At 51.7% G+C, this 27,841-nt stretch overlaps 1 protein-coding gene across 1 annotated transcript in view; it reads right to left on the reverse strand.

Annotated features, from left to right (window-relative positions):
* Positions 1 to 749: 749 nt before the first annotated feature.
* The window catches only part of LOC116958337 (uncharacterized), a 57,861-nt gene continuing 30,769 nt past the window's right edge, over positions 750 to 27,841 (reverse strand). The window contains exons 3-11 of the mRNA XM_032980892.2: positions 27,263 to 27,333; positions 25,472 to 25,766; positions 24,304 to 24,418; positions 21,565 to 21,690; positions 20,825 to 20,951; positions 13,979 to 14,092; positions 10,711 to 11,247; positions 7,831 to 9,483; positions 750 to 6,467 (exon numbers count right to left, since the gene is read on the reverse strand). Coding sequence (XP_032836783.2) covers positions 5,803 to 6,467; positions 7,831 to 9,483; positions 10,711 to 11,247; positions 13,979 to 14,092; positions 20,825 to 20,951; positions 21,565 to 21,690; positions 24,304 to 24,418; positions 25,472 to 25,766; positions 27,263 to 27,302 — 3,672 coding nt within the window. The 5' untranslated portion in view covers positions 27,303 to 27,333 and the 3' untranslated portion in view covers positions 750 to 5,802. The remainder of the gene's footprint in view (positions 6,468 to 7,830; positions 9,484 to 10,710; positions 11,248 to 13,978; positions 14,093 to 20,824; positions 20,952 to 21,564; positions 21,691 to 24,303; positions 24,419 to 25,471; positions 25,767 to 27,262; positions 27,334 to 27,841) is intronic.

A 27,841-nucleotide genomic window follows, 5' to 3' on the forward strand; every position in this document is an offset into this window, starting at 1 on the left:
CATGTCATGCCATCTTGCGTCTTATCTTACATGTATCTGGGACCACCAGTAATGGAGGATGGGAGGATGGTCAGTTGTCCAATGTCTGGATTTCTATCATTTCCATCTCCCAAGCGTTCATAATTCCCCACCCTAAGTTTGAAATATAGAAGTTTCTCACGACAAGAAACTGGTGGAAGAGAGGTCCACATCGAAGCAAGCGGTTGGACTCTTCGTTCTCTTACCATCAGTCAAAAGGCATAAAATTGCACGGCAGTAACCTTGTGGCCTTGAACTCCCTGGAAGTGGTAGCCATCCTTCCCCAAGGCAAACAGAAGAGGATATTTCAGAGAATCACCGGCTCTGTAACTCTCTTCAATTATTTGGGAAGAATCTGCACCTGCAGGAGTTCTCTTATGCAAGACAATATCCCTAGTCTGGAATTCGTTGCCAACTATGAGAATTGCAACCTCATTTGTGGTCGGGACATTAAGGCGGCGCTCACGCTCACGTGTCCTGTCTGCTCTGATGACAACTTTGTACTCATCTGTGGTCATGTTTTCAATTGGCTGTTTTGAACAGCCTGACATATATGTAAGGGGAAGCCGGAGCACCTGAAGCAACCCCACGCGTGCGAGGGGGCAATACTCTATCCCATACAGATGGACCTACTTGTTGCGTTTGGTTGTCCTTCCCCCACACCTCCGACGAGCAGATTTGGCTACGTACGGTGCGAAAGAAGTTAAACACACATCCACACATCTTACTCGCTCATTCTCACGCTCACTGTCCCGCTCTCACTCACACTCTCACTGTTTTACTCTCGGTGCCTATTACACTCACTCTCACGCTCATTCACTCTCTCACACACTCACTGCCTAGCTGATCTCGTCAAGGAGCATAAACCGTCACGCAAACTCCGGTCATTATCACTGCGGCTTTAGGCTAACCATCGAACAAAGATGGTCGCCACATCGCGCGCTTTCAGATGCACTTCTGTGGTCGTCTGGAACGCTCTTCCGATATTAGGAAACCACTGGAGCTGTGCACTTTTAAATAATCTAGATTGACAAACTAATTTCTTTAGAACTGCTTGTTGTGTTTAGTTTGTTGTCCTTCCCACGCACCTCCGATTAGCACAGTTGGCTACGTACGGTGCAAAAGAAGTTCAACACAGAGCCTGGGTACGGCTCCTCCTTGATGCGTAGAAGGGAAGGAGTTTCACAGCCCATCTGGTTGTGATCCACCAACCCTTGCTGCTGCATCTACAGCCATTGGATCACTACAGGAAGCCACGTGCAGCAGCAGCATGGCCGCAACCGCCTAAGATGGGCTCATGAAACCCGTCTGCATGATCGTTTTGAGTTTCACAAGCTAGGAAGCTAAACACGTTTAATGAAGTTCAAGGTCCTATACATCCCGATGTAGCAACACCCTCCCGAAGACGAGTCTTGAGACTTAGCAGGCTCTACTGGATAACTAAAGGGCATCATTCGAGACTATGTAGGTGCCTTGGTGCATGCGTGTGTGTAAGGGTTGCGGGGAGCGGTGATGTAGCGGTCAGCGCGATGCGCTATGAACCCCGCGACCTGAGTTCGATTCCAGCTCACGGCCAACACCAATAACGATTATCTGAACCGGGTATGGGCCTCCCCTTAGGTCGCCTCAGCCTCAAATGAGTATCTGGTGCAGTGTGTAAACATCGCCACTAGGGAGACAAAGGCGGCCGGGCGTGGTGTTGGCTACCCACCCCCTCGTGTGCCGTTCCGGCCTTCATAGGTGCTCCCTAACAGCACTTGCCCTACAGTATGTTAAGGCTACACGGGGGATCTTTGTCTTTGTGTAACATGGTTGCTCTTTCTTTCCTCTTCTCCGATGCCGACTCAGGAGTGAATTAGGGAAAGTATAATCATCAACAACATCAGCAGCAGCAGCAGCAGCGTTTAACACGTCGCAGGTTTTCGTGGCCGACAGAAAGTTTCGGAATTCATTGTTTTTTTGGTTTTGGGGTGAGGACGTCACGCAAGTAAAAATATTGTGTCGTATTAACCCTCCTCCACCCGACAGGGCCAGTTGAAAAAGTTGTTACGTGGTGAGCAAGCGAAGTGCCGGATCGTCGGCACTGCGTGAGCACCGCCACCACCGTTAGCGCCTCCAACAACGCCCTGGGAACGAACGTTTCGCTCGGAGCTACAAGCAGCAGCACCAGGCAGTTGGCAGGCATCTGATTTATTCTAAAAAAAAAAATCTATAATGAAGCAATATAATAACCAACATCATCATCGCTACAAGGTCAATACAATGCATATCACTTTAGTGGGAAAGTCAACAGTGGCCGTCAGACAGACAGACAGACCGGACTCGTCAGAAGCAAATGTGGAATTTCTACAATTGTGTCCCAGTACCCATCGATAGAAATAATGCCGCCCCCAACATTTGGACGTGCGGACGGCGTTGGCCTTTTGATTAAGGTGGCATCTACAGAAGGAAGCACAGCAGGTAGGATTTCCTCCAAAATGTAAAAAAAATATATTACAAAATTGGAATTGACCGGTCTATTTCAACATAGCTGGACCCTAATTTTTGTATTCTGGTTTAAGGAATATTAAAAAAAATTCACGTTCCCACAGGCAAGGTTTATAAACGCTTTTGTTTCTCCGTAACATTCTGTGGTGCCTGAATTAAAATGCGCGTACATCTCCATGTTTATACAGTGCTCCACCAAAGTAAGATGCACTCTGGTAAAGAAGCGCGTTTTATATCGCCAGAAGACGATTCTGAACAACACCACCGCCACACCTTCCGGACGATAATCACTTTTTAGCAATGTTTACCAGAAAATGATTCTGACGGCTGATGCCCGGTCTCTGCTGTCTCTCTGGGTGGGTTCGCTAATTGCAGCGGAGGAAACTGCCACGGTGGCTAGATGTTAACTACCTCGCCTGGCATACAGGAGGTCGTGGAGTCGATCACGATCCTAATGACGCCTGTTGCTCTATATTTGGAGTCTACGTCTCTCTCATCATCATCACCACGGTGGCTAGGAGATGTTAACTAATTCGCCTGGTATACAGGAGGTGGGGGAGTCGATCACGACCCTAACGACGCCTGCTGCTGTATATTTGGAGATGTGAACTACCTCGCTTGGTATACAGGAGGTCGTAGGGTCGATTACGACCCCTGACAATGCCTGCTGCAATACATTTGGAGTCTGCGTCTCTCTCTCTCATCACCATGGTAGCTAGGAGATGTTAACTACCTCTCCTGGTATACAGGAGGTCGTGGGGTCAGTCACGACCCTGATGCCTGCTGCTGTATATTTGGAGTTTGCGTCTCTCTCTCATCACCATCACCATGGTAGCTAGGAGATGTTAACTACCTCGCCTGGTATACAGAAGGTCGTGGGGTCGATTTCGACCCCTGACGATGCCTGCTGCTGTTGCTGTATATTTGTAGTCTGCTCTCTCCGTGGTGGTCGCGTGGATTTTCTCCGGGTCTTCTGCTTTTTTTCACTCCACATTATTAATCAACAACTCGACTAGATCACATCTTCCGGGAGAGAGGGTGCATTTTCAGGATGATAAGACGTACCCGCAAATTAAAAGATATATAATTAGAGGATACCAACGAGCATCTTATTATCAAGAGAATACGAGAACGGGTAATGATTTGACCGACACATCCCAGCGAGTGCCGGTGATAAAGGAATCTCCCTGCAGGTGTACAGACAGGCCGATTGAGGGAACGGTAGCTCAAGGAGTCCACAATGGCCGAGTCAGAGAAGTCGAGAACGCTGAGACCCCACATTCCCATGCGGGTTTCAGCTGCCTAAGCACACCAATTACGCCGGGGTCTCGAGTGCAGAGGGGGTTGATGGTCTTAGCCCAATCACCAGTCACTTGCATAGAGACTCATAGAGTCGCACACAGAGCCATAGACTCACGCAGAAACCCATAGACTCACGTAGAAACCCATAGACTCGCGTAGAAACCCATACACTCACGCAGATCATCACGTAGACTCAACTATGATTAGACCGGGTTCTCAAGAGCAATGACAGAGCCAGGATTTTCAGGTAAGGGGGCAACCCCTCCAGCAATGAAAAATTACTACGTGACTTTACCGAAAGAACCAAAGAAGAAAAAAAAGAAAAATGAGTTGTCAGTAAATAAGGACTTGTCCCTTGCTTTTTATTCGACGTGTGTGCGGCGATGGCGCAGCCATCGATCGAGGGTCGAATTCGAACCGCGTTGTGTGATCAGCATCGCGCCCGCTGAAGGTGAATGCCTTCAGAGAAGTCGTGTACTGTATACGCAACTGCGGACAATTCTGTGAGTCACTTATAACTGCTTTGCCGTTATTTATTGCCAATTATGGACTCAGACTATTGTTCTATCATCTTATAGAGTCCCTGGCACGTAATAATATGCTACACAGTGGCAGTGGGGGTCGCAAAATGCTGACTTATTACTAACAAACCCCAATGATCCGATCGAATTAGGGATTTCGATCGGATCATTGGGGGGGCAACGTGCCACCCCCCCCTTCCCCCCCCCCCACTGGCTCCGCCAGTGCTCAAGAGAGAGTTGATAGTCTCAGCCTGGTTACCAAGTGACTTGCAGAGTAGTGTAATTAAACTGGTTCTCAAATGTAGTGGGGCTGATGGTCTCTAGACAGTCGTCAATTATCGCACAACAAGAGATCCCTTCCCAAACTTTTATAGTACTCGAAAGCCGAGTGCAGCACTGAGGGCTATGAACACAAGGTGACCACGATGCCAGGGGGGTTCGCGATTTGATTCACAATTTAAATTATTTTAAACGCCGCGTTGGATGTAGCGTCTCTAGCGGCTGGAGGGAGAGGGTTCACGTGGACCCACAGCATACAGCACGAATCGAACACAAATGCATACCTGTCAACCCCTTATCAGTGCCCTACCTTATTACAGACCAATTCAGACCTTAACGGTCACTCAGTGCCCTTATAAATCTCAACGGTCATCCTACAAAGTCCCATCACAAGGGAGAAACACAAATAGACAATGTTTTTGTTTTCCGTATTGAAACGGCTGGACGCCGTATGGACCTGACACTTCAATTTCCCTGTACAAGAATACGGGGTAAAGCGTATGGGTTGACAGCTGTGCAAATACATTGTCACCCCAACCCCCGCCCCCCCCCCTCCGCGCGGTCGTACGCATGCATGCGAGCGTTTAAAAATAAAAACACAAACTTAACCGATTTTAAGATTACGGAATCACCGCGTCGCTGCACGGACCAGGGTTGGTCGGCCCTGGGTCAGTCAGGCGGGAGTCGATAGGCCACAGGGGCCGAGCTGCGAGGAGTGTGGGCCCCCTGCCATCGGTGACTCTTTGCACGTCTTCAGCCGTGGTGCTGCCCCCCTCGCGTTGAGGTAGCGGGCCGGAGAAATCTGGACGTCTTCCCCGGGACAATTCAAGTTCCCACGTTGCTTTGTGCGAGTTGAGCAAAAATGCCCCACTCAAGTTGTACGTGCAGTTCTCCCCTCCCGCTGTCGCCAGATTACTCTCCTTATTCGCCCCGGGATACGTCCCGGGTTCATGTACCTCAGAGGTGGCAACCATACCTTTCCGGGGCAGTAATGCGTTCAAGCCGTTTGTTTTCCCCATGTTGCTAAATCCACCGCGCAGAGCCGGCATCTCCTCCGCCTCCTCCTCCACCTCTCCCTTCTCATCTTCCTCTTCAACCGATCGTCATTTAAAAAGAAAAAAAAACGTTCACGATAAAAACCATTGATAAAAACTACAAAAAAAAAACAAACACTCGTGATCGTAAAGTCAGCCACTCAGGTCAGCACTTGAGGCCTGTCGCTCCAGGCCTGAGCTTTCTTCTTGGCAAGCGCCAGCCACGTGGGCTCGGCGCTAGCGGCGCTGGCGACCACCGCTAGTGCCGCAGGAGAAGCGGAAGCAGCAACGTTGGGCGCTGGCGACCGCTCTGTGCCGGAGGGCGCCGCCGGCCGCCGGTGGCCACCGCCGCGAGCTGCTCCTGCCCCGCTCTGCCTCGACTGGGAGCCGAGGAAGGCATGAGCGGGCGGCGCTCGGCGCCACTCCACTCCTCCATCGGCCGCCGACATCGGCTCTTGCCCTACCCTTCGCTGCCGCTGCTGCTGTTGCTGATGCTGCTGTTGCTGTTGTTGCCGCTGCAGCTGCTGATTCTGCTGCTGATTCTGTTGCCGCTGCAGCTGCTGATTCTGCTGCTGCAGTTGCTGATTCTGCCGCTGCTGTTGTTGATGCCGCTGCTGCTGTTGCCGCTGCTGTTGCTGATTTTGCTGCTGCTGTTGCCGCTGCTGCTGCTGCTGATTCTGCTGCTGCTGTTGCTGAGGCTGCTGTTGGTCGCGTTGCTCGGCGAAGCCGCGCTGTTTGCGCCGGGCGAGCGTGATCCACGTGGGTTCCTGCGCAGGGGTGTGGAGGGGCGTGGACGGAGCGGCGGCAGCGGGGTCCGGAGCGGGAACTGTGACGCACAATCGGAGAGGGGACGCGGGTAGAGACAAGCGGCAGTTGTCAGGGCGGCAGTCGTCGTTACGGCAGCAGTCATCGTCCCCGCGGCGATTATCACGATGGCAGCCGTCACGGCGGCAGTCGTCGCTCGACCCCTCCTTCCATTTTCTAACCAGCGAACAAAGACGGCCGGCACTGGATCATCGCGCGGCACTTCCAGACGCGCTTCCGCGGCCGTCTCGAATGCTCTCCCTTCCCATATTAGGAAGCCACTGGGAGCTGTGCACTTTTATATCTACATTGAAAACTCATTACTTTAAGAACTGCTTTTCCTGTTTAGTTTGTCGTCCTTCCCCCCGCACCTCCGACTAGCGCGGTTGGCTACGTACGGTGCGACAATACATACAACGTACTGTACATACATCATACATTGGTCCTGCCCCTGTTAGCTCCACCCCCCTCCTCCCATTGGCTCTTCATTTCCTCCATTATGGATTTTTCTCCAGGTTCTCTGGTTTTCGCCTCCAAATTTAGAATCAACATCATTTGGCTACCGCTGTAGATTTCCACACGATGATCAGCCAGTTTAACACGTAGGCTTTCGTGACCAATATTATTCATAATAAAGGTTTTTGGGTCAGATCGCGTTGTTTATAAATGTGTCGTAACCCTCCACCACCCGACACAGGCCAATCAGCAAAAAAGTGTCATGTTGACAAAAGACAAATAGTTCACTACTTTAGCCCACCGGTGTGTTGAAGAGTGAATCCACAGCATTTACAGTTTGAGTACGACGTTTTGCTGGTAATTACATCCAGCACCATCGAGCAATTCGCCACATTTGTAAATAATGCGATCTAACCCAAAAACCTTTATTATGGATGAAAAGCCACTTCGTCGAGTCACCTCTTGCGATAAGCCAGGTCGCTTCAGAAAAAGAGCGACACAGTACCTCAGTGGGGCCTTATGTGGTAAAATTTAAAAAAATGGTTTAGTTTATAGGTCACGAGGCTGAATCTCAGAGGCAGTTGTGCGATATCCACTTCCGTGGACCGTTCCCTCATGCGTTGTGTGATGGAACGCTCTGGGAGATTTCCCGATGGATTCCTAACACCACGCCGGTCGGTGCAATCCAGATACGGTTGAGGGGGAAAGACAAACATTTTTTTTATCGAATCTAAAGGAGAGAACTAATGCCGAGTGTTACAACTCAACTAGTTTTCACGCAAGTTAATTCTCACGGCAACTCCGTGAGATCCACCCTCCGGATTGTTCACCTTACGACACAGTGCCGGTCACAGAATCAGGGTAAAACGTGAAAGGGGGGGAAGGTGAGGGGGGAAACCGAGTGGGACCGAGGCCATAGCGGCACTGACCCGCAGCGGCGCTCCCCGTGCGGGAGTCCAACTTGTGCTCGCCGCCGCCCGCCGCCGCCGCCACACTTTCTGCGGGCCCCCCTCGCGCCCCCCTCCCCTCGCCCCGCCTCGCCGCGCCCCCCACGGCTTTCTCAGCGATCGCTGAAAAATCCGGCGAGGCGACCTTCGCCTTTGCCACCACCAAAGCCGCCAAGGGCTGTACTCCCCGTTCCTCCTCCTGCTCCGGTGGCGGCGGTGACGACGGTGACAGTGGTGACGGCGATGACAGGGTCATGGCCTCGCGGGCGGGAAGCGCGCCGGCCTTCGGGGACCTGTCCACGGTGCCGAGCCCGGCTCTGGCTACGCCCCCGGCCACGCCCCCGACCACGCCCCCGGCCACGCCCCTGGCCGCTCTGGTCTTGTCGGTGAGCGGGACCCCATCGCGTCCGGCCGAGGGCACCACGGATTTCCCCGGCGTCCTCGCGGTTGGCGAATTTCCCACCACCCGCGGTCCGCCCTTCCGAGCGGCCTCCGTGCAGTCCTTCGCCACCACCGCCACGCTGAGCTGCTCGCCGCCGGTGCTGTGCCGCTTGCGCACCCTCCTCTCCTCCGCCACGCGGTCCTGATTGAACTTGAGCGAGTAGGACGTGCGGCGCAGGCGCACACCGAACGGTGACGCCCCCTCTCCCGCTGTTCCGGCCGTCACAACCACCGCTGCCTCCTCCTCCTCCTCGTCATCGTCGTCGCCCGGCTTGGCGAAGGCAACGGAAGTCGTCGTTGTCCGTCCGCCGTTCGCGTCGCCCTCCGTCCCCCCAAACTCGACAATTCGCACGTTCCCAAACTCGCACCGGCGCTTCTGCCTCTCTCCCACCGTCGACTGAGATTCCCCCGCCCTCGTCTTCCCCGACTCCTGCCGCCCGATGCTCCCGACGGCCGCGGCAAAGCTGGCGTCCGATTTGGGCCAGGTGGCGCGCTTGTCCTTGCCGGCACGTGGCGTTCGAGCGCCGACCGCTGTCGGCGCCACCGCCTCGGGCTTCCCCGCGGGCGCCCACGACGATGGCGAATTTCCAGCGTCGGCTTCAAAATCTGAGAACGATGACCAAACGCCACTCGGTGACGGAGACTCAACGGTAGCCACGCGCGGATCCGAGGCCGTTGACTTGTCGTTAGCCGCCCGCGCCTCGCCGACATCCGCGCCCGAGGACGGCACCCCACCGGCGCCAGCCGACAGCCGCGATCCTCCGGGAGCCGCCTCCGTGCCCGAGGGCGGCGATTTGTCGCTGCCCGCCAACGGCGACTCTCCGAAATCCAAACTCCACGATCGGTCCCAGGCCGACGCGACCGAGAACTTGGCGCCCACCGAGGTGGCTTTGCGCAGCGGAGGGTGCCGTACGGTCGGGGAGTCGGCCGGCGGCGTGGCCGCCAGGGAGAAACGGAGGCCCCTGTGGAGGTTCTCCTCGCTGCTGCTCTTAACGATGGCGGCGGCGGCGCGGCCCGTGGGGATCACGGTGAGGCCCCCGGGCGTCGTGACGATGGTGTGGCCGCTGCCCGTGAGCGTCACCACAGCGTCGCTCCTCCTCATCGTCGTCGTCTCGTGCTCCTGCCGCCTCGCGCTCCTCGGCGTGCGTGCGCTTGGAGCGGCGGCGATGGCGGCGGCGGGGGGGCGGCGGCCGTCTGGAGGCGAGGAGTCACGCAGCAGGTCAAGTACAGGGGAAGTATGGGGGCAGTGGTGGTAGTGGTGCCAAAACAATATGGAGTGTGGTCGTTGCCTGCTCAGGACACCGCTAGATAAGCTACGAAGCTCTTTTTTACCGACGTCCAGTAGGACATCTGTGTAGGATGATTAGCACGGTTGGCTACGTACTGGTCGAAATAAGTTTTACTTATAAAGAGGTGGGTCAGGAAAAATAAATAATACGTAAAATAGATTAAGTAAATAAGTTTACATTGCATTTATATAGAACGTATTTCGCAGACCACAGCAATGCAACACACAGTAGCCCCTCAATACAAATCATATTTGCAAATGCGGTTGCACCCAGCACTAACCTGCAGCTTCACTGAGGATAAACGAGATTGTTGCCAACTCTGCCACGCTGGCTGGACGGTGTTGAAAGAGGTGGTAGTACCCACGCTTCACCCCACCAGTCCATCGGCTAACTGTGTACCCAATCTATGTTGACGAGTATACATTTTATTGTGACTTTACCGAAAGAACCAAGAATATGAATCCCTGCAGTCACAAAAGCTTTAAATAAAAAAATACATTTTATTCTTAATTTGACTATTATAGCCCACCGACAATACACGTACAGCCTTTGTGTGGGGGGGGGAGTAGGGCTGGAGATAGTTGCTGCCGTATCCGACAAAACGGCACAAGAGTGGAAAGTTGCCTCAAGCGCCCTCTGCTGCTCATCTCTGCTCCACACCAAGAACTCTGCTGCACAACAACCACTGCTGACTTCCCACAAAGCGGTGCCTATAATATAATAAATTACTATAACTAGTTTTATTTTACCAGGTAAGGCCGACACTCTTTTTCAGAAGCGACCTGGCCATCACAAACAATAGCTCAACGCAGCAGCTTATCGAGTGGGCATTTATCGCAGTCAAATATTATAAACGCACGTTTTTAAATGTGGAGGGAAATAGAAGTAGGACACGGAGGGAAATAGAAGTAGGACACGGAGAAAAATCCACATGGTCAGAGAGAAACATGCAAACTCCAAATATACAGCAGGTGTCAGGGTCGGGATCAGACCCACGACATCCTGTATACCACGTGAGGTAGTTAACATTTTCCAGCCACCGTAGCACCCTATATACCTTACAGAGGTGGTGTTGTGAGTTAACCTCTCAATGAAACAACGATGTGAAATAATAGCTTCATACCAAACTTACTGGGAACAATGTCTCCTCCCGGAGTCGACAGTTTCACTCTCCTCGCCTCCTGTTCTTTGCCGAAACCTCGTCTCACCTCACCGTTGCCGCCATCGCCAGCACCACCACCACTATGACCACCATCTCCGTGACCACCACCACCACCGCCAGCACCACCAGCACTGCCACCACCTCCAACATCACTAATATGACCACCACCGCCTCCATGACCACCACCTCCATGACCACCACCACCGCTGCCACCACCACCGCTGCGCCCTCTCCTCTCCTCCTGTTGCCGAACAGAGGCCTCCGCCGCCTCCCTCTCGCTCCTCAGCTGCGAGTCCGTCACCAAGATGGCCGTGTGCGGTACGTCCACATGGGACACTGGCACCAGCTTCACCTCGTCGTAAACCACCGCCACAGCTGTTTCTGCCGCCGACGCCTCTTTGGTTTCTCGCAGGTTGGAGGGTCCCGAGGAGGCAGCAACGGGGGCCGCGGCTGCAGAGGGCGGTAGCGAAGGTTGGATCCCCAGCCGAGTGGAGCGAAACTGCGCGGCTGTCAAATTGGGAGTCGGGGAGACACGGAAAGAGGGAGTGCACGCGCCGAAAGTACGAGCCATCAGTAGCCAGAGCGGCCGCGGTGGTGGTGGTGGTGTGAATCGATTGAGCGGAATCGTGGCTTGTAAACCAGCGCCGTGGAGGAAGAAACGGTTGGTGTGAAACTCGTTTCCTGTGGGCGTCGAGGAGCCATACCCCTGCCTCTACGAGAAGGCGGTAGACAGCAGAGTGTGTGGACTAATCTACATCTGTTCCATCTCACTCCCTTCTACCCGTGGGTCGGTGTCGAGCAGTCATACACCTGGCTCTGTTAGGAGGGCGGTACACCAGCAGAGTGCGTGGAGTAATCTCCATCTGCTCTATTTATTACGGGATAAAGTGTTGCTCCCTCGCACTCTGGTTTCCCTCCCATATGCATAAACTCACAATTAATTGGTTGATAGCATCTTTTCCATCGTTTTTAAAACCCAATGTAGCAGGATCCCCCTCGAAAGAGTCCTAGGACTCTTGGTAAATGAGTAATTATAAGTATCAAATAATATTATTATCTCACCACATATGCCTTACTTAGACTTAAATAAAGAGCGAACTAACTTTTCCACACTCCACTTGCGCCGCTTTTGACTCGCGCATTTTGTTTCCGACCGTCAGGTTCCTCGTTGGTTGTGCAACGTTCCTTAAGAATCCTGGACTCGTTCTCTGCAGTGCTTTTGTCTTTGCTGCTGCTGCTGCTGCTGCTCACGAATCACGGATCTCCCTTGTAGGGTGTTCAAGATGCAGCGCTGCCGGTTCACATATCGCTAACGTGCAATGCACCACGAAAACCAACCTGACAAGGGAGGCGTTGAGGTGTTCACAACCTAATGCTGAAGATGCATGTTATAACTTCTTTCATGTTTTTTTTTTACTTTTAACGAATTTGTAGGCTTGTTGTTCCATGTAACTTACATTCATTTATGTAATGTTGTGCTTCTATGAAAGTGTCATTGCGAAGGGCGATGTAAAAACGATAAAATCGTACACCCGACAAAATTGCCGCTCAGAGATTTGCCCACAATATATGGGACAAAGTGGGCGTGGCTTTGGCCGAAGGGGGCGTCTTTGCCCACATGTAGTCACTGTGGATCGTTAATCGAGGTTAATTGTGATCGATTCCGCTCAATCGATTCACAATAAACAAATGTCAAAAAAATAATCGTAATTTGCGGGTTAATCACCGCGTCGATTTATTGAAAATCGATCCACGGATCGAGTTATGATGTGACACGCCTCCTCCTTCATTTGATTGGCTAATATTGGGAAGATCGGTGATGCAGCCATAGACCCGCTTTTATTGTCCCACAGCACCTTTGTTAAATGGAGTGCGTGGATATGACCGATGGTAAAAAAATAGCCGGGGTAACCGGATACTCAGGACCATCAAAGTCAGAATGTTTATTTAGTCTGCAGGAGGAATCCGATGAGCTATGAAGCTCTTTTTCACACGTGTCCAGTGCACTCTCACAGCCAACCGAGTGGCACGGTTGGCTGCGTATGGTGGCGAAAGAAGTTCAACATTCACGTTGCACAACAGGTATGAAAAAATAAGAATCGGTATGTACCCTTTCTGGCAATAAAACAGGAAGTGTTGAGATGTTCAAAAACCCAAATAGAAACCTTTTGCAAGGAATCAAGTCTGCATCAACCACACGTACTTGTGGTGAACATGCAAACAGACATGCTGTGATAATAAATGCATTGTCTTTGAAACTGATTGGCCGACACCAAAGACAGCAGCCTTCTTTGCGGCCAGTAATAAAACAGGTGCTATTGCCGGTAAGGGTAAAACCGATTCTTATTCATTCATGCTTTGATACTGGCAAAAAGGTCCCATTTCATGGCACAAGACAAATCAACTCAAGAACGCCCTCAAGAATACGTGCGTTGCGCTACATTCTGTTCCGTTGTCTGCGTAAAGGCGTCGTGCATACAGGCGTCGTGCGTAGCAGCAGTGGTGGTATTAGAGGCATGGGAGTCCATTCTAGGCGTTGTATTTAAACAGGTGAACCCCGTCTGAGATAGCTGCACGACACCACCGTGCGTTGTGTTGACTCGACAAATAGCAAACACGGTTGGCCCGGACCCCGCGTGAGATCTTAATTAACCGTGTGCTTTTACTGCCCGCGAGACTGTGTGTAGAAGATTAACGGACGTGCGGGTGTGTGGTTTTGACAGCAGCGGTGTCAAGATCGGCCGCTGTAGAGGAGGGAGGAGGAGGCTCGTGAAGGGACATTACTGGGCAGTTGGAGGCAGTCGCCCTCCAGCAATAATAGTGGAGGGCAGAGGGGCGACGCTCACAAAAACGGGCAGAGCGCCGGGCGGAAAAAAACACAGCGAGTTGGTGCAGTAGGTGGCACAGGTGTTCCAAAGTCGACCCAGGGCACCTAGGTCTAAATGTGCACATAGCCTGGCACAAGTGCCGTGGTGACGTCACCGCCACTTAGTGGCAGATGGCGGTTGTTGTGAAAGTGAGTGAGAGAGTGAGGCTAAGTGAGACAGTGAGTGAGTGCCAGAGTGAGACCCTGAGAGTGAGTTGGCGCAGTAGTGGGGGGGGAAGGGGGGGCACGGCTGGTGTGCATCTGGGCCAGCCGTCTCAGTCAGTCAACCCATGCCACCCGATCATGCTATTGGCATCGCGTGTTTGGCGGTGCCTGAAACAAGGCGAGCGGCGGTTGGAAGCAGAGGCTCACCGGGTTTGTCCGAAGGCGTGTGGCTCAACGCAAGCGACGCGGCCGCCGCTTCCCCGCCCACGTCCAGCGGTGCCGTGGCGGTGGACAGGGATGTCGCTGACAGACCCCGGCCAACTGGAAGGGCGCAGGAAAAGGCAACGATGATGATAACGATGATGTGTGGATTTAGAAGGGTGCCGCGGTAGCTATGAGATGTTAACTCCCTTGCATGGTATGCAGGATGTCGTGGGTCAGATTCCGACCCTGACGCCTGGTGTATACAGTGAGGGAAAAAAGTATTTGATCCCCTGCTGATTTTGTACGTTTGCCCACTGACAAAAAAATGACCAGTCTTTAATTTTAATGGTAGGTTTATTTGAACAGTGAGAGACAGAATCACAACAAAAAATCCAGAAAAACGCATGTCAAAAATGTTATAAATTGATTTGCATTTTAATGAGGGAAATAATTATTTGACCCCCTCTCAATCAGAAAGATTTCTGGCTCCCAGGTGTCTTTTATACAGGTAACGAGCTGAGATTAGGAGCACACTCTTAAAGGGAGTGCTCCTAATCTCAGCTTGTTACCTGTATAAAAGACACCTGTCCACAGAAGCAATCAATCAATCAGATTCCAAACTCTCCACCATGGCCAAGACCAAAGAGCTCTCCAAGGATGTCAGGGACAAGATTGTAGACCTACACAAGGCTGGAATGGGCTACAAGACCATTGCCAAGCAGCTTGGTGAGAAGGTGACAACATATTCTTAGTTTTTTCGGTAAAGTCATGTTGAAGAGAAACAACAAAATAACAAAATATATATAAAACAATAAAAAATTCTCACGACGTTTCGACCATAACTCAAACGGTCATCATCAGGTGTGTCGGTTTGCATAAATTTATTTTGAAAACGGCATATTTATTTATTTATATATATAAAAATAACGTTTGCGTCACGCGCAACGGTTGGCTGTTTGCCAGGACTAGTCCATCTATTTTTTGAAAAGAGGAGGGGGGAGACGAAATTTGTTTTTATGTATGCTGTCTGAAAGCCACTGTAAGCGTGAACAATCAATCAAGAACTGAAATGATTTATCAAATCTTTCCAATGATTGCTAAGATAGAATCCATCTTCTCGGTTGAAATTGTCTCTGTGTTTGTATATGTGGATAGCCTCATGAACGAATCTCTCATGGAAGCCAGATGGCTTACAAAGAACCTCCGTCTTGGAAAAGTCAATGGCATGTGAGCCTACTGAATTAGAACAATGATCTGCTACGGCCGAGGTGTTAGTCCTACCGTGTTTAAGGTCTGCTTTATGTTCACGAATGCGGTCCGAGATATGGCGTTTGGTTTCTCCAATGTAACTACTACCACAGAGGCAACTTAGTTTGTAGACACCAGGGTATTGTATGTCCGGAATCACATCTTTTACAGACGGAACCAGATCACGGATTTTATGTAATGTGTTGAAACGGACCTGGATCTTGTGTTTATTCAAGATTTTGGAGATCTTTTTTGTGATCCCAGCAATGTAGGGTAAAGTGATGGTTTTGAAAGGCTCCTCAAGAGGGTTCTTCTTCATGGTTTGAGTGATAGCTTTGCGGATTGTATAGTCGGAGTAACCATTAGCCCTAAGAGCTTGGTGTACGTGCTTGAGTTCACTGCTTATGTGTTCCTGGTCGGATATGCATTGGGCTCTATGATACAGAGTCTTGATGAGAGAATTCTTCTGTGATGGATGGTGGTGGGAATCCGGTTTCAGATAAGCATCCGTATGGGTAGCTTTCCTGTAGACAGAGTGGCTCATTGAACCATCAGGTCTCTTTTTAATTAGGACATCCAAAAAAGGTATCTTGCCATCTATTTCGACTTCCATGGTAAATCTGATGGCTGGGTGTATGGAATTGATGTGGTCGAAGAATTGGTCTAGAGCAGGCCGGCCATGTGGCCAGATGACAAAAGTGTCATCCACGTACCTCTTCCATAAGGTTGGGCGCAGAGTGGCAGTCTGGATGGCGTCAGTCTCAAATTTCTCCATGAAAATGTTAGCTATAACTGGAGAAAGGGGGGAGCCCATTGGGGTGCCCTCAGTTTGTTTGTAGAAAGTTCCATTCCAAGTGAAGTATGTATTGGTTAAACAGTGTCTCACCAGGGGGGGTACCTCAGTGTTTAGTCCTTGATGAACCAAGTCTTCAATGATTGCAATGGTGTCAGGTACAGGAACCTTGGTGAATAAGGAAACTACATCAAAACTGACAAGCAGGTCGTCTGGGGACAGGGAAATACCCTTGATTGTTGATACCAGGTGAGTAGAATTTTGTACCGCAGAGGTGGTCTTTCCAGTGAAAGGACGCAGGATTTCAGACAAAAAAACGAGCTAGTTTGTAGGTGGGGGAGCTGATGGTAGAGACTATGGGACAAAGAGGTGTATCAACTTTATGTATTTTTGGTAAGCCGTATAATCTTGGTGGCCTGGCAGCAGAAGGTTTCAACGAAAACTGTTTAGATTGATCAATTAATGCGGTTGAATCAGAAATTATTTTGTTGGTTTGTGTGACGAGGCTGTTGGTGGGATCTCTTTTTATTTTTGTATAACTACCATCGTCGAGTAATTCTTTAATTTTGTTGTTGTATTCTATTTTATCCATGATAACAGTAGCATTGCCTTTGTCAGCTGAGAGAACTACAATATCATTCCTCTTTTTTAATTTATATAATCGCCTCTACGGGGAGGGTTTTCACATAACTTTAAGATCCTTCAACAAACTCCGGGATAAGAAAGCTCAGCTGATCGAGTCTCTCACCTTCCTGAAGAGATGCCGCGACTCTGGGGTAATACCAATCGCATTTACACTCACCTCTGCTACTATAACTTCTTCTAATGCGAAACGAATTCTTTTCAAAACTAGCTTAGCTCTTATCTCAGAAAAAATCAGACTTATACGCACAGAACTAGATCAGTTAGACAAGACACTCTACAAATCACACTTATCATTGACGGCAATAATGTCCACATCGGATTGGGAACATGTAGACAATATGACTGCCTCTTCAGCTGCTACTATGTCGACCAAATGTAAGGAAAACCTGATTTCCAAATTTAACCTCCTCTTCAACAAAAGACCGGACCCACACACCAAAAAGTTAGACGTTAATAAAGTCGTAATTAATCGCAGTAACAGTTCTATTTCCGATGGTCTGAAATCCGTTTTAGCTAAAGGTCTAAACTTTGCAGTCACACCTAAACACATACCAGTTAATGATATAATTGCCCAAGTAGACGTTGCTCTCAGGGGCCTGGGTCACATCGCTGCAGACGTAGCAAGATCTGAAATCGCTGCAACCCTCAAAAACGCTAAGATGCCAGCTAGCAACCTCAGCAAAGATGAGCGTTTTGAATTATATAAATTAAAAAAGAGGAATGATATTGTAGTTCTCTCAGCTGACAAAGGCAATGCTACTGTTATCATGGATAAAATAGAATACAACAACAAAATTAAAGAATTACTCGACGATGGTAGTTATACAAAAATAAAAAGAGATCCCACCAACAGCCTCGTCACACAAACCAACAAAATAATTTCTGATTCAACCGCATTAATTGATCAATCTAAACAGTTTTCGTTGAAACCTTCTGCTGCCAGGCCACCAAGATTATACGGCTTACCAAAAATACATAAAGTTGATACACCTCTTCGTCCCATAGTCTCTACCATCAGCTCCCCCACCTACAAACTAGCTCGTTTTTTGTCTGAAATCCTGCGTCCTTTCACTGGAAAGACCACCTCTGCGGTACAAAATTCTACTCACCTGGTATCAACAATCAAGGGTATTTCCCTGTCCCCAGACGACCTGCTTGTCAGTTTTGATGTAGTTTCCTTATTCACCAAGGTTCCTGTACCTGACACCATTGCAATCATTGAAGACTTGGTTCATCAAGGACTAAACACTGAGGTACCCCCCCTGGTGAGACACTGTTTAACCAATACATACTTCACTTGGAATGGAACTTTCTACAAACAAACTGAGGGCACCCCAATGGGCTCCCCCCTTTCTCCAGTTATAGCTAACATTTTCATGGAGAAATTTGAGACTGACGCCATCCAGACTGCCACTCTGCGCCCAACCTTATGGAAGAGGTACGTGGATAACACTTTTGTCATCTGGCCACATGGCCGGCCTGCTCTAGACCAATTCTTCGACCACATCAATTCCATACACCCAGCCATCAGATTTACCATGGAAGTCGAAATAGATGGCAAGATACCTTTTTTGGATGTCCTAATTAAAAAGAGACCTGATGGTTCAATGAGCCACTCTGTCTACAGGAAAGCTACCCATACGGATGCTTATCTGAAACCGGATTCCCACCACCATCCATCACAGAAGAATTCTCTCATCAAGACTCTGTATCATAGAGCCCAATGCATATCCGACCAGGAACACATAAGCAGTGAACTCAAGCACGTACACCAAGCTCTTAGGGCTAATGGTTACTCCGACTATACAATCCGCAAAGCTATCACTCAAACCATGAAGAAGAACCCTCTTGAGGAGCCTTTCAAAACCATCACTTTACCCTACATTGCTGGGATCACAAAAAAGATCTCCAAAATCTTGAATAAACACAAGATCCAGGTCCGTTTCAACACATTACATAAAATCCGTGATCTGGTTCCGTCTGTAAAAGATGTGATTCCGGACATACAATACCCTGGTGTCTACAAACTAAGTTGCCTCTGTGGTAGTAGTTACATTGGAGAAACCAAACGCCATATCTCGGACCGCATTCGTGAACATAAAGCAGACCTTAAACACGGTAGGACTAACACCTCGGCCGTAGCAGATCATTGTTCTAATTCAGTAGGCTCACATGCCATTGACTTTTCCAAGACGGAGGTTCTTTGTAAGCCATCTGGCTTCCATGAGAGATTCGTTCATGAGGCTATCCACATATACAAACACAGAGACAATTTCAACCGAGAAGATGGATTCTATCTTAGCAATCATTGGAAAGATTTGATAAATCATTTCAGTTCTTGATTGATTGTTCACGCTTACAGTGGCTTTCAGACAGCATACATAAAAACAAATTTCGTCTCCCCCCTCCTCTTTTCAAAAAATAGATGGACTAGTCCTGGCAAACAGCCAACCGTTGCGCGTGACGCAAACGTTATTTTTATATATATAAATAAATAAATATGCCGTTTTCAAAATAAATTTATGCAAACCGACACACCTGATGATGACCGTTTGAGTTATGGTCGAAACGTCGTGAGAATTTTTTATTGTTTTATATATATTTTGTTATTTTGTTGTTTCTCTTCAACGTGACTTTACCGAAAAAACTAAGAATATGAATTACTGCAGTCACGAAAGCTTTAAATCAAAATTTAAGGTGACAACAGTTGGTGCGATTATTCGCAAATGGAAGAAACACAAAAGAACTGTCAATCTCCCTCGGCCTGGGGCTCCATGCAAGATCTCACCTCGTGGAGTTGCAATGATCATGAGAACGGTGAGGAATTAGCCCAGAACTACACGGGAGGATCTTGTCAATGATCTCAAGGCAGCTGGGACCATAGTCACCAAGAAAACAATTGGTAACACACTACGCCGTGAAGGACTGAAATCCTGCAGCGCCCGCAAGATCCCCCTGCTCAAGAAAGCACATATACATGCCCGTCTTAAGTTTGCCAATGAACATCTGAATGATTCAGAGGACAACTGGGTGAAAGTGTTGTGGTCAGATGAGACCAAAATGAAGCTCTTTGGCATCAACTCAACTCGATGTGTTTAGATGAGGAGGAATGCTGCCTATGACCCCAAGAACACCATCCCCACCGTCAAACATGGAGGTGGAAACATTATGCTTTGGGGGTGTTTTTCTGCTAAGGGGACAGGACAACTTCACCGCATCAAAGGGACGATGGACGGGGCCATGTACCGTCAAATCTTGGGTGAGAACCTCCATCCCTCAGCCAGGGCATTGAAAATGGGTCGTGGATGGGTATTCCAGCATGACAATGACCCAGAACATACGGCCAAAGCAACAAAGGAGTGGCTCAAGAAGAAGCACATTAAGGTCCTGGAGTGGCCTAGCCAGTCTCCAGACCTTAATCCCATAGAAAATCTGTAGAGGGAGCTGAAGGTTCGAGTTGCCAAACGTCAGCCTCGAAACCTTAATGACTTGGAGATCTGCAAAGAGGAGTGGGACAAAATCCCTCCTGAGATGTGTGCAAACCTGGTGGCCAACTACAAGAAACGTCTGACCTCTGATTGCCAACAGGGGTTTTGCCATCAAGTACTAAGTCATGTTTTGCAGAGGGGTCAAATACTTCTTTCCCTTATTAAAATGCAAATCAATTTATAACATTTTTGACATGCGTTTTTCTGGATTTTGTTGTTGTGATTCTGTCTCTCACTCTTCAAATAAACCTACCTTTAAAATGACAGACTGATCATTTCTTCGTCAGTGAGCAAACGTACAAAATCAGCAGGGGATCAAAGACTTTTTCCCCTCACTGTATTTGGAGTTTGCGTGTCTCTGTCCCCGTGGTCGTGTGGATTTTTCACCAGGTCCTCAGGTATTCCCTTCCACACTTCGAATCAACATCGTGCGCTTCAAGTATTTGGCTGCTATAAATTTCCACTTCACGATGAGCCACTTTGTTGAGCAATCATTTGCGGCTTCTTCAAGAGAGCTACAAAGCTCTGTGGGGCCTTACCTGGTAAAATAAAATAAAAATAATTCAGACCACTACACCACAGCGGCAGTGGACACAACCACCACCACCACCAGCACCGCCGTCGGAATGCATTTGGTTTGGCCGCTCAGGCTCGCAGGGAGACATCCTCACAAACCTCTCTGGGTGGAGGCTGCCGACGTGGCCTTGGAATCCGTGGGTCTCATCACAGGAGTGCTGACCAGCTGGAACACCTCCTCATCCTCCATCTCGCTGAAGCCTCGATCGGAGCTCTTGGGCAAATTCTGGCGACACAAATGAATCATCGTCATCGTCGCTGCCATCCCGTCACGTCTGGGGCAGGTGAACCCCTAAGTGGTAGCTGCCTGCATTCCAAGCCAGGTCCAAGCGTCGCTGATGAGTGTCACTCACCAGCGCCACTCACGAGCGTGGCTCACGGCACCGTCGCGCGTCGCTGATGAGTGTCACTCACCAGCGCCACTCACCAGCGCCACTCAAGGGCGTAGCTATCAGCACCGTTGCACGTCGCTGATGAGTGTCACTCACGAGTCACTCACCAGTGCCACTCAAGGGCGTAGCTAACAGCACCGTCGCGTGTCACTGATGAGTGTCACTCACGAGAGTCACTCACCAGCGCCACTCAAGGGCGTAGCTCACGGTAGTGTCGAGCACGGCTCCTCAGCGTCACTCACGAGCGCCACTCACGAGCGTCGCCAACAGCACCGGCGAGCGTCGCTGGTGAGTGTCACTCACCAGCGCCATTCATGAGCACCGCTAGCAGCACTGGCGAGCATCACTCATGGGTGTCAATCACGAGCGTCACTCATGAGCGTCACCCGCAAGCGCCACTCACAAACGTCGTTCCCAGCATTGTTCGGGGCCCCCCCCCCTGCTCACCCGTGCAGCCGCGCGGTGCTTGGAGGACGCCCTCTGGTTGCGCGGCCGCACGGCCATCTTGTGGCGCGCGGCGCTGCTGTCCAGCAGGAGGTGGGCCAGAGCCGGCGCTGCGGGGGGGGCGGCGCCCTGGCACAGTGAGCGAGTGAGCGAGTGAGTGACTGAGTGAGAACATGAGAGCATGTGAGCAAGTGAGTGAACGAGAGAGAACGTATGAGAGTGTGCGAGCTCGTGAGTGAGCGAGAGTGTGTCAACATGTGGGTTATTGAGTGAATGAGCATGTGAGCGTGCGAGTTAGTGAGTGAGCGAGCGAGAGCTGGTGAGTGAGTGAGCATATTTTAGCGAGCGAGTTTGAGTGAGTGAGTGAGCAAGCGAGCAAATGAGCGAGCGAGCGGGCGAGCGGGTGAGTGAGCGAGCGTGTTTGAGCGAGGGCATGAGTGAGAGTGTATGAGCGAGTGAGTAAGCATGTTTGAGTGAGAGCGTTTGAGTGAGTGAGAGCGGGCGGGTGAGCGAGTGAGTGAGTGAGCAAGTGACAGAGTGAGTGAGTGGGTGAGTGAGTGGGTGAGTGAGTGAGTGAGTGGGTGGGTGAGTGAGTGAGTGGGTGGGTGGGTGGGTGAGTGAGTGAGTGGGTGAGTGGGTGGGTGAGTGAGTGAGTGGGTGGGTGAGTGAGTGAGTGAGGGGGTGGGTGGGTGGGTGAGTGAGTGAGTGGGTGAGTGGGTGGGTGAGTGAGTGAGTGGGTGAGTGAGCAACCAAGTGAGTGAGTGAGCGAGCCAGTGAATGAGTGAGTGAGCGAGATTGTTTGAGTGAAAGCGTGAGCGAGAGTGTGTGAGTGAGCGTGTTAGTGAGTAAGCATGTGAGTGAGTGAGCATGTAAGTGAGTGAGCATGTGAGTGAGTGAGTGAGAGCATGTGAGTGAGTGAGAGCATGTGAGTGAGTGTGAGTGAAAGCATGTGAGTGAGTGAATGTGAGCGAGTGAGTGCGAGCATGTGAGTGAGTGTGAGCGTATGAGTGAGCGTGTGAGTGAGCGTGTTTGAGTGAGCGTATTTGAGTGAGCGTGTCTGAGTGAGCGAGCGGGTGAATAAGCGAGCGGGTTTAAGTGACAGCGTGAGTGAGAGCGTGAGTGAGAGCATGTGAGCGAGTGAATGTGAGCGTGTCAGTGAGTGAGTGTGTGAGTGAACGAGTGAGCGAGGGAGTGAGTAAACGAGTGAGTGAGCGAGTGAGTGAGTGAGCGAGTGAGTGAGCGAGTGAGTGATCGAGCATGTTTGAGTGATAGCATTGAGTGAGAGCGAGTGAGTGAGTGAGTGAGCGAGTGAGCGAGTGTGAGCGAGTGAGCGAGTGTGAGCGTGCGAGTGAGCAAGGACGTGTGAGTGAGCGAGGGCATGTGAGTGAGTGAGCGAGTGAATGAGCGAGCGTGTTTGAGTGACAGCGTGAGAGTGTGTGAGCGAGTGAGTGGGAGCGTATGAGTGAGCGATAGCGTGTGAGTGAGTGAGCATGTTTGAGTGAGTGAGCGAGTGAGTGTGAGCGAGCGAGTGAGCAAGCGAGTTTGAGTGACAGCGTGAGAGTGTGTGAGCGAGTGAGTGTGAGCGAGCGAGTGAGCAAGCGAGTTTGAGTGACAGCGTGAGGGTGTGTGAGCGAGTGAATGTGAGCGAGCGAGTGAGCGAGAGCGTGTGAGTGAGTGAGCGAGCATGTTTGAGTGACAGCGTGAGTGAGAGCGTGTGAGCAAGTGAGTGAGTGAGCGGGTGAGTGAGCGAGTGTGTTTGAGTGACAGCATGAGTGAGAGCGAGTGAGTGAGTGAGCAGGTTAGTGAGCGAGCGTGTTTAAGCGAGTCATAGCATGTGAGTGTGAGTGTGAGCATGTGAGTGAACGAGTGAGCGAGTGATCAAGCATGTTTGAGTGACAGCATGAGTGACAGCGTGTGAGCGAGTGAGTGAGCGAGTGAGTGAGCGAGTTAGTGAGTGAGCGTGTTTGAGTGAGTCATCGCATGTGAGTGAGTGTGAGCGAGTGAGTGTGAGCGTGTGACTGAGAGTGTGTAAGTGAGTGAGCGAGTGATTGAGCATGTTTGAGTGACAGCATGAATGAGAGCGTGTGAACAAGTGAATGAGCGAGTGAGCGTGTTTGAGTGAGTCATTGCATGTGAGTGAGTGTGAGTGAGTGAGTGTGAGCGTGTGAGTGAGAGTGTGTGAGTGAGCATATTTGAGTGAGCGTGTTTGAGCGAGCATGTTTGAGTGAGAGTGTGAGTGAGCGAGTGAGCGAGTGAGTGAGCGAGTTTGAGTGACAACGCGAGTGAGAGCATGATTGAGAGCGAGTGAGTGTGCACGCGTGAGTGTGCGCGTGTGAGTGAGCGAGAGCATGAGTGAGCGTGTTTGAGTGAGCGAGCGCATGCGTGAGTGAGTGGGCGAGTGGGCGAGTGAGCGAGTGTGTGAGTGAGTGAGCGGGTGAGTGAGCGAGCGTTTGAGTTAGCGGGTGAGTGAGCGAGCGTGTTTTAGTGAGAGCGTGTGAGTGAGCGAGTGAGCGGGTGGATGAGCGAGTGAGCGGGTGGATGAGCGAGCGAGTGAGAGCAGGCGAGTGAACGAGCGTGTTTGAGTGAGCGAGCGAGAGCTTTGTGAGTGAGTGAGCATGTGAGCGAGATAGCGGATGAGCGTGCGACTGAGCGAGCGTGTTTAAGTGAGTGAGCATGTGAGTGAGTGTGAATGAGCGAGTGAGCGTGTGAATGAGCGAGTGAGCGAGTGAGAGCGAGCAAGACCTCCGTGGTCCTCGAGCCAGTGTAGACGCTGTCCTGGTTGCCACCAGGAGAAGTGTCTGCGAAGAAGAAGAAGACGCTGTCGTGAGACAGAGCTCGGCTGCCCAGACTCGGAGACCTGGGCGCAGGGAGTGGGAGGAGGAGGGTCAGGGTTAGGAAAGTTGTCATCGTCGGCTACTCTGCGGCGAGTATCTTTGCCCACGGATCTGGTTTATCAACAGAAGCGGCCGCTCTCTCGAGTAGCCGAGCTTCTGTGGGCACGCGCGAAGGCGATGCCGGTCGCGACCTCCAGTGGAACGGCGGGGAAAATGTGTCAGACGGTCGCTCGCTTTCAGACGTTGCTCCATTAATGCTGATTAGATCAACCAAACGGCATATTGGCTCGTCACTTTGCGGCCCCGTGCCCACTAATGGACGTTCGTGAAAAAGAGCCTCATAGCTCATCGGATTTCTCCAGGATAAAGATTCTGATTGTGAAGGATTTGATAGGCTTTGTTGCTTGGTGGTGGAGGGAGGGGGGAAAGGAGGGAGGAGAGCAGAGAGAGGGGAGCAGAGAGAGGGGAGGGGAAAGGAGGAGGGAGGAGAGGGGAGGGAGTGAGGAGAGGAAGTGAGGGAGGAGAGTGAGGGAGGAACGAGAGGGAGGGATGAGAGGGAGGAGAGTGAGGGAGGGAGGAACGAGAGGGAGGGATGAGAGGGAGGAGAGTGAGGGAGGGAGGGATGAGAGGGAGGAATGAGAGGGAGGGATGAGTGGGAGTGAGGGAGGAGAGGGAGGGAGGAACGAGAGGGAGGGGGGAGAGGGAGGAGAGTGAGGGAGGGAGGAACGAGAGGGAGGCATGAGTGGGAGTGAGGGAGGAGAGGGAGGGAGGAACGAGAGGGAGGGGGGAGAGGGAGGGAGGGGGGAGAGGGAGGTAGGAGTGGGAGGAACGAGAAGGAGGGAGGGATGAGAGGGAGGGGGGAGAGGGAGGGATGAGAGGGAGGGGGGAGAGGGAGGGAGAAGGGAGAGGGAGGGATGGGGGAGAGGGAGGGAGAGGGGAGAGGGAGGGAGAGGGAGAGGGAGGGAGAAGAGGGAGGGAGGGAGGGAGGGGGGAGAGAGGGGAGAGGGAGGGAGGAGAGGGAGTGATGAGAGAGAGGGAGGGGGAGAGGGAGGGAGGGCGTTGGAGGTGCCACGGACCCCACGTGTGAGACGTCCCCGGAGCCGGCCGAGCCGTGCTCCCGGACCTCGGCGTGGTTCACGTCGCCCGCCGAGTGGCTCGGCCGGAGCCTCACGTCTCCGGCGGCCACAGAGGCCGACCGCGGCGGGAGCGCCGCGTCACCCGCCCTGTGCTTCTTCTTGAGCCGGCGGAGCTGAGACACCACGGCTGATGACGAGGAGGAGGAGGACGCCGGCGCCGCTGCGGCCTCATCGTCCCGGGAGGCACCGCTCCCTCGGAATAGGCGCTTGAACGAGAGGAAGCGCTTCTTCTTGGCTGGGAACCCGGGAGGGAGCGAGCGAGCGAGCGACGCGGGGGAGAGAGGGCGGGGGAGAGAGGGGAAGAGTGAAGAAGGGGAGAGTGAGAGGGGGAGAGAGTGAAGGGGAGAGTGAGAGGGGGAGAGAGTGAAGGGGAAAGTGAGGGAGAGCGGGGGGAGAGTGAGAGGGGGAGAGAGAAAGGGGGAGAGTGTAAAGGGGACAGTGAGAGGTGGGGGGGTGTGAAAGGGAGAACAAGAGGAGGAGAGAGGGAGAGCGAGAGTGAAAACTGTAGCGATTCACCCCATACGCAACAATTCAAAACTCAAATCAATGATCATTATTTTTTGGCACCGAGGTTGCTAAGCAATGGGTCGTGGCGTGGAAGCCGTAGAATCTCGAGGGATGAGCTTCTCCAATATCTCGGGGTGTGAACGCTGAGCTGTACCTCGCCGATAACGCCGGCCGTGGGCCAGGCAGCACAGTGTGCCATCCACGGCAATCGCGATTACCGCTGCAAAAAAATATCCTGAAACCCAAGGTCTATCGGACACAACTTGGACAGCGGTGTTAATGACCAAGGCGCCGAGTCTTCGGTGCGAGCCCCCCACTATGTAGCCTGGCACAGGCTGTTGGGGCCAGTTGCTTGTCGGCGAGTGACACGGGCTACACACCGCACCGGCTACTCATTTACGGCCGAGTTGACCTGGCGGGAGGGCCCAGGACCGCTTCAGGCAATCATCGCCGGTGTACTGGTGGCAGTGAGCGGGAATCGCCGGATCCGTAGTGCAGTGTACTAACCGCTGCGCCACCGCTCCCTATACCAGGCAAGCAACGATCGCCCCCTTATATCCCTAACAGGCTGTTGGGGCAAGTGCTGTTCGCGAGTAGCAGCGCCTATGAAAGCCGGCACTGTGGCACACAGGAAGATGAGTGGCCAGCACCGTCCACGGACAAATACAAAGATCCCCCCCCGTATAGCCTTTACAAACTGCTGGGGCCAGTGCTGTCAGGGATTAGCACCGATGAAGGCTGGCACGGCACACGAAGGGGGGCGAGTGGCCGGCACCACGTCCGGCTGCCGTCGTCTCCCAAAGTGGCGATGTTTACTACGCACCGCACTGGGTCCTCATTTGAGGCCGAGTCGACCTAAGAGAGGGCCGTGAGCTGGAATCGAACTCGGGCCTCTGCCAGGTTTGTCGCGCAGCGGCGCTGAACACTACGCTACCGACACGCACACACAGACGACGACACACACACACACAGACGATGCCACACACAGACGACACGCACACACACAGACACACACACACAGACACACACACACACAGACACACACACACACACACGACGACACGCCGGCAGAGGGGCCGTTGTTGTTGTTGTTTGTACGAAACTGCTGGGGGGGGCGAGGAGTGGGCATCACATTAAACGCCGCAATTGATGAAAATCCCCATGAGGGTGGGTGGCGGTGGGGCCGTGCGCTGGAGTGCCGACGCCACTGCCCCCTTCGCTCACTCGGGGTCTCCGCTTCACAAGGGCCGGCCCGTGTCTCCATGGCAGCCGTTGCTACAGCGACATCGGCTTCACTGCAATAAGAAAGGAGAGACGGGAGGGGGGGGGGAGAGACAGAGGGAGGGAGAGTGAGAGAACCAAATTCCTCCTCGCGCCAAGAGAATGGGAGGGGGGGGCTCTCGGTTTTAATTCCCTCGGCAAAATAAATAAATATCTAAAACTAGCAACAGCAAAACCTTCACCTCGGCTCGCACCCTTTCGGCGATCCCCTTTACTGCGACTGCCCAACAGGGCAACTAAAACTAAAAACTTTCCTATTTCTTTCTTGATTTGAAGCTTTCGTGACTGCAGGAATCCATTCCCTCTGGTTCTTTCGGTAAAGTATTTTCCCAGGCAAGGCCCCGCATACCGATATAGGCTCTTTTTCAGAAGCGACCTGGCCTATCAACACAACGAAATCTCAAACAAGTGGCTCATCGTCGTCACATGGAAATTTATAGCAGCCAAATGCTCTTAGAGCACGTTTCTAAATGTTGAGAAAAACAAACGGAGGACCTGGAGGAAAATCCACACGACCACGGG

This window comes from Petromyzon marinus (genome assembly GCF_048934315.1).
Source record: "Petromyzon marinus isolate PM22_M1 ecotype Great Lakes invasive population chromosome 76 unlocalized genomic scaffold, UKy_Petmar_22M1.pri1.0 chr76_unloc.3, whole genome shotgun sequence".
NCBI lineage: Eukaryota > Metazoa > Chordata > Hyperoartia > Petromyzontiformes > Petromyzontidae > Petromyzon > Petromyzon marinus.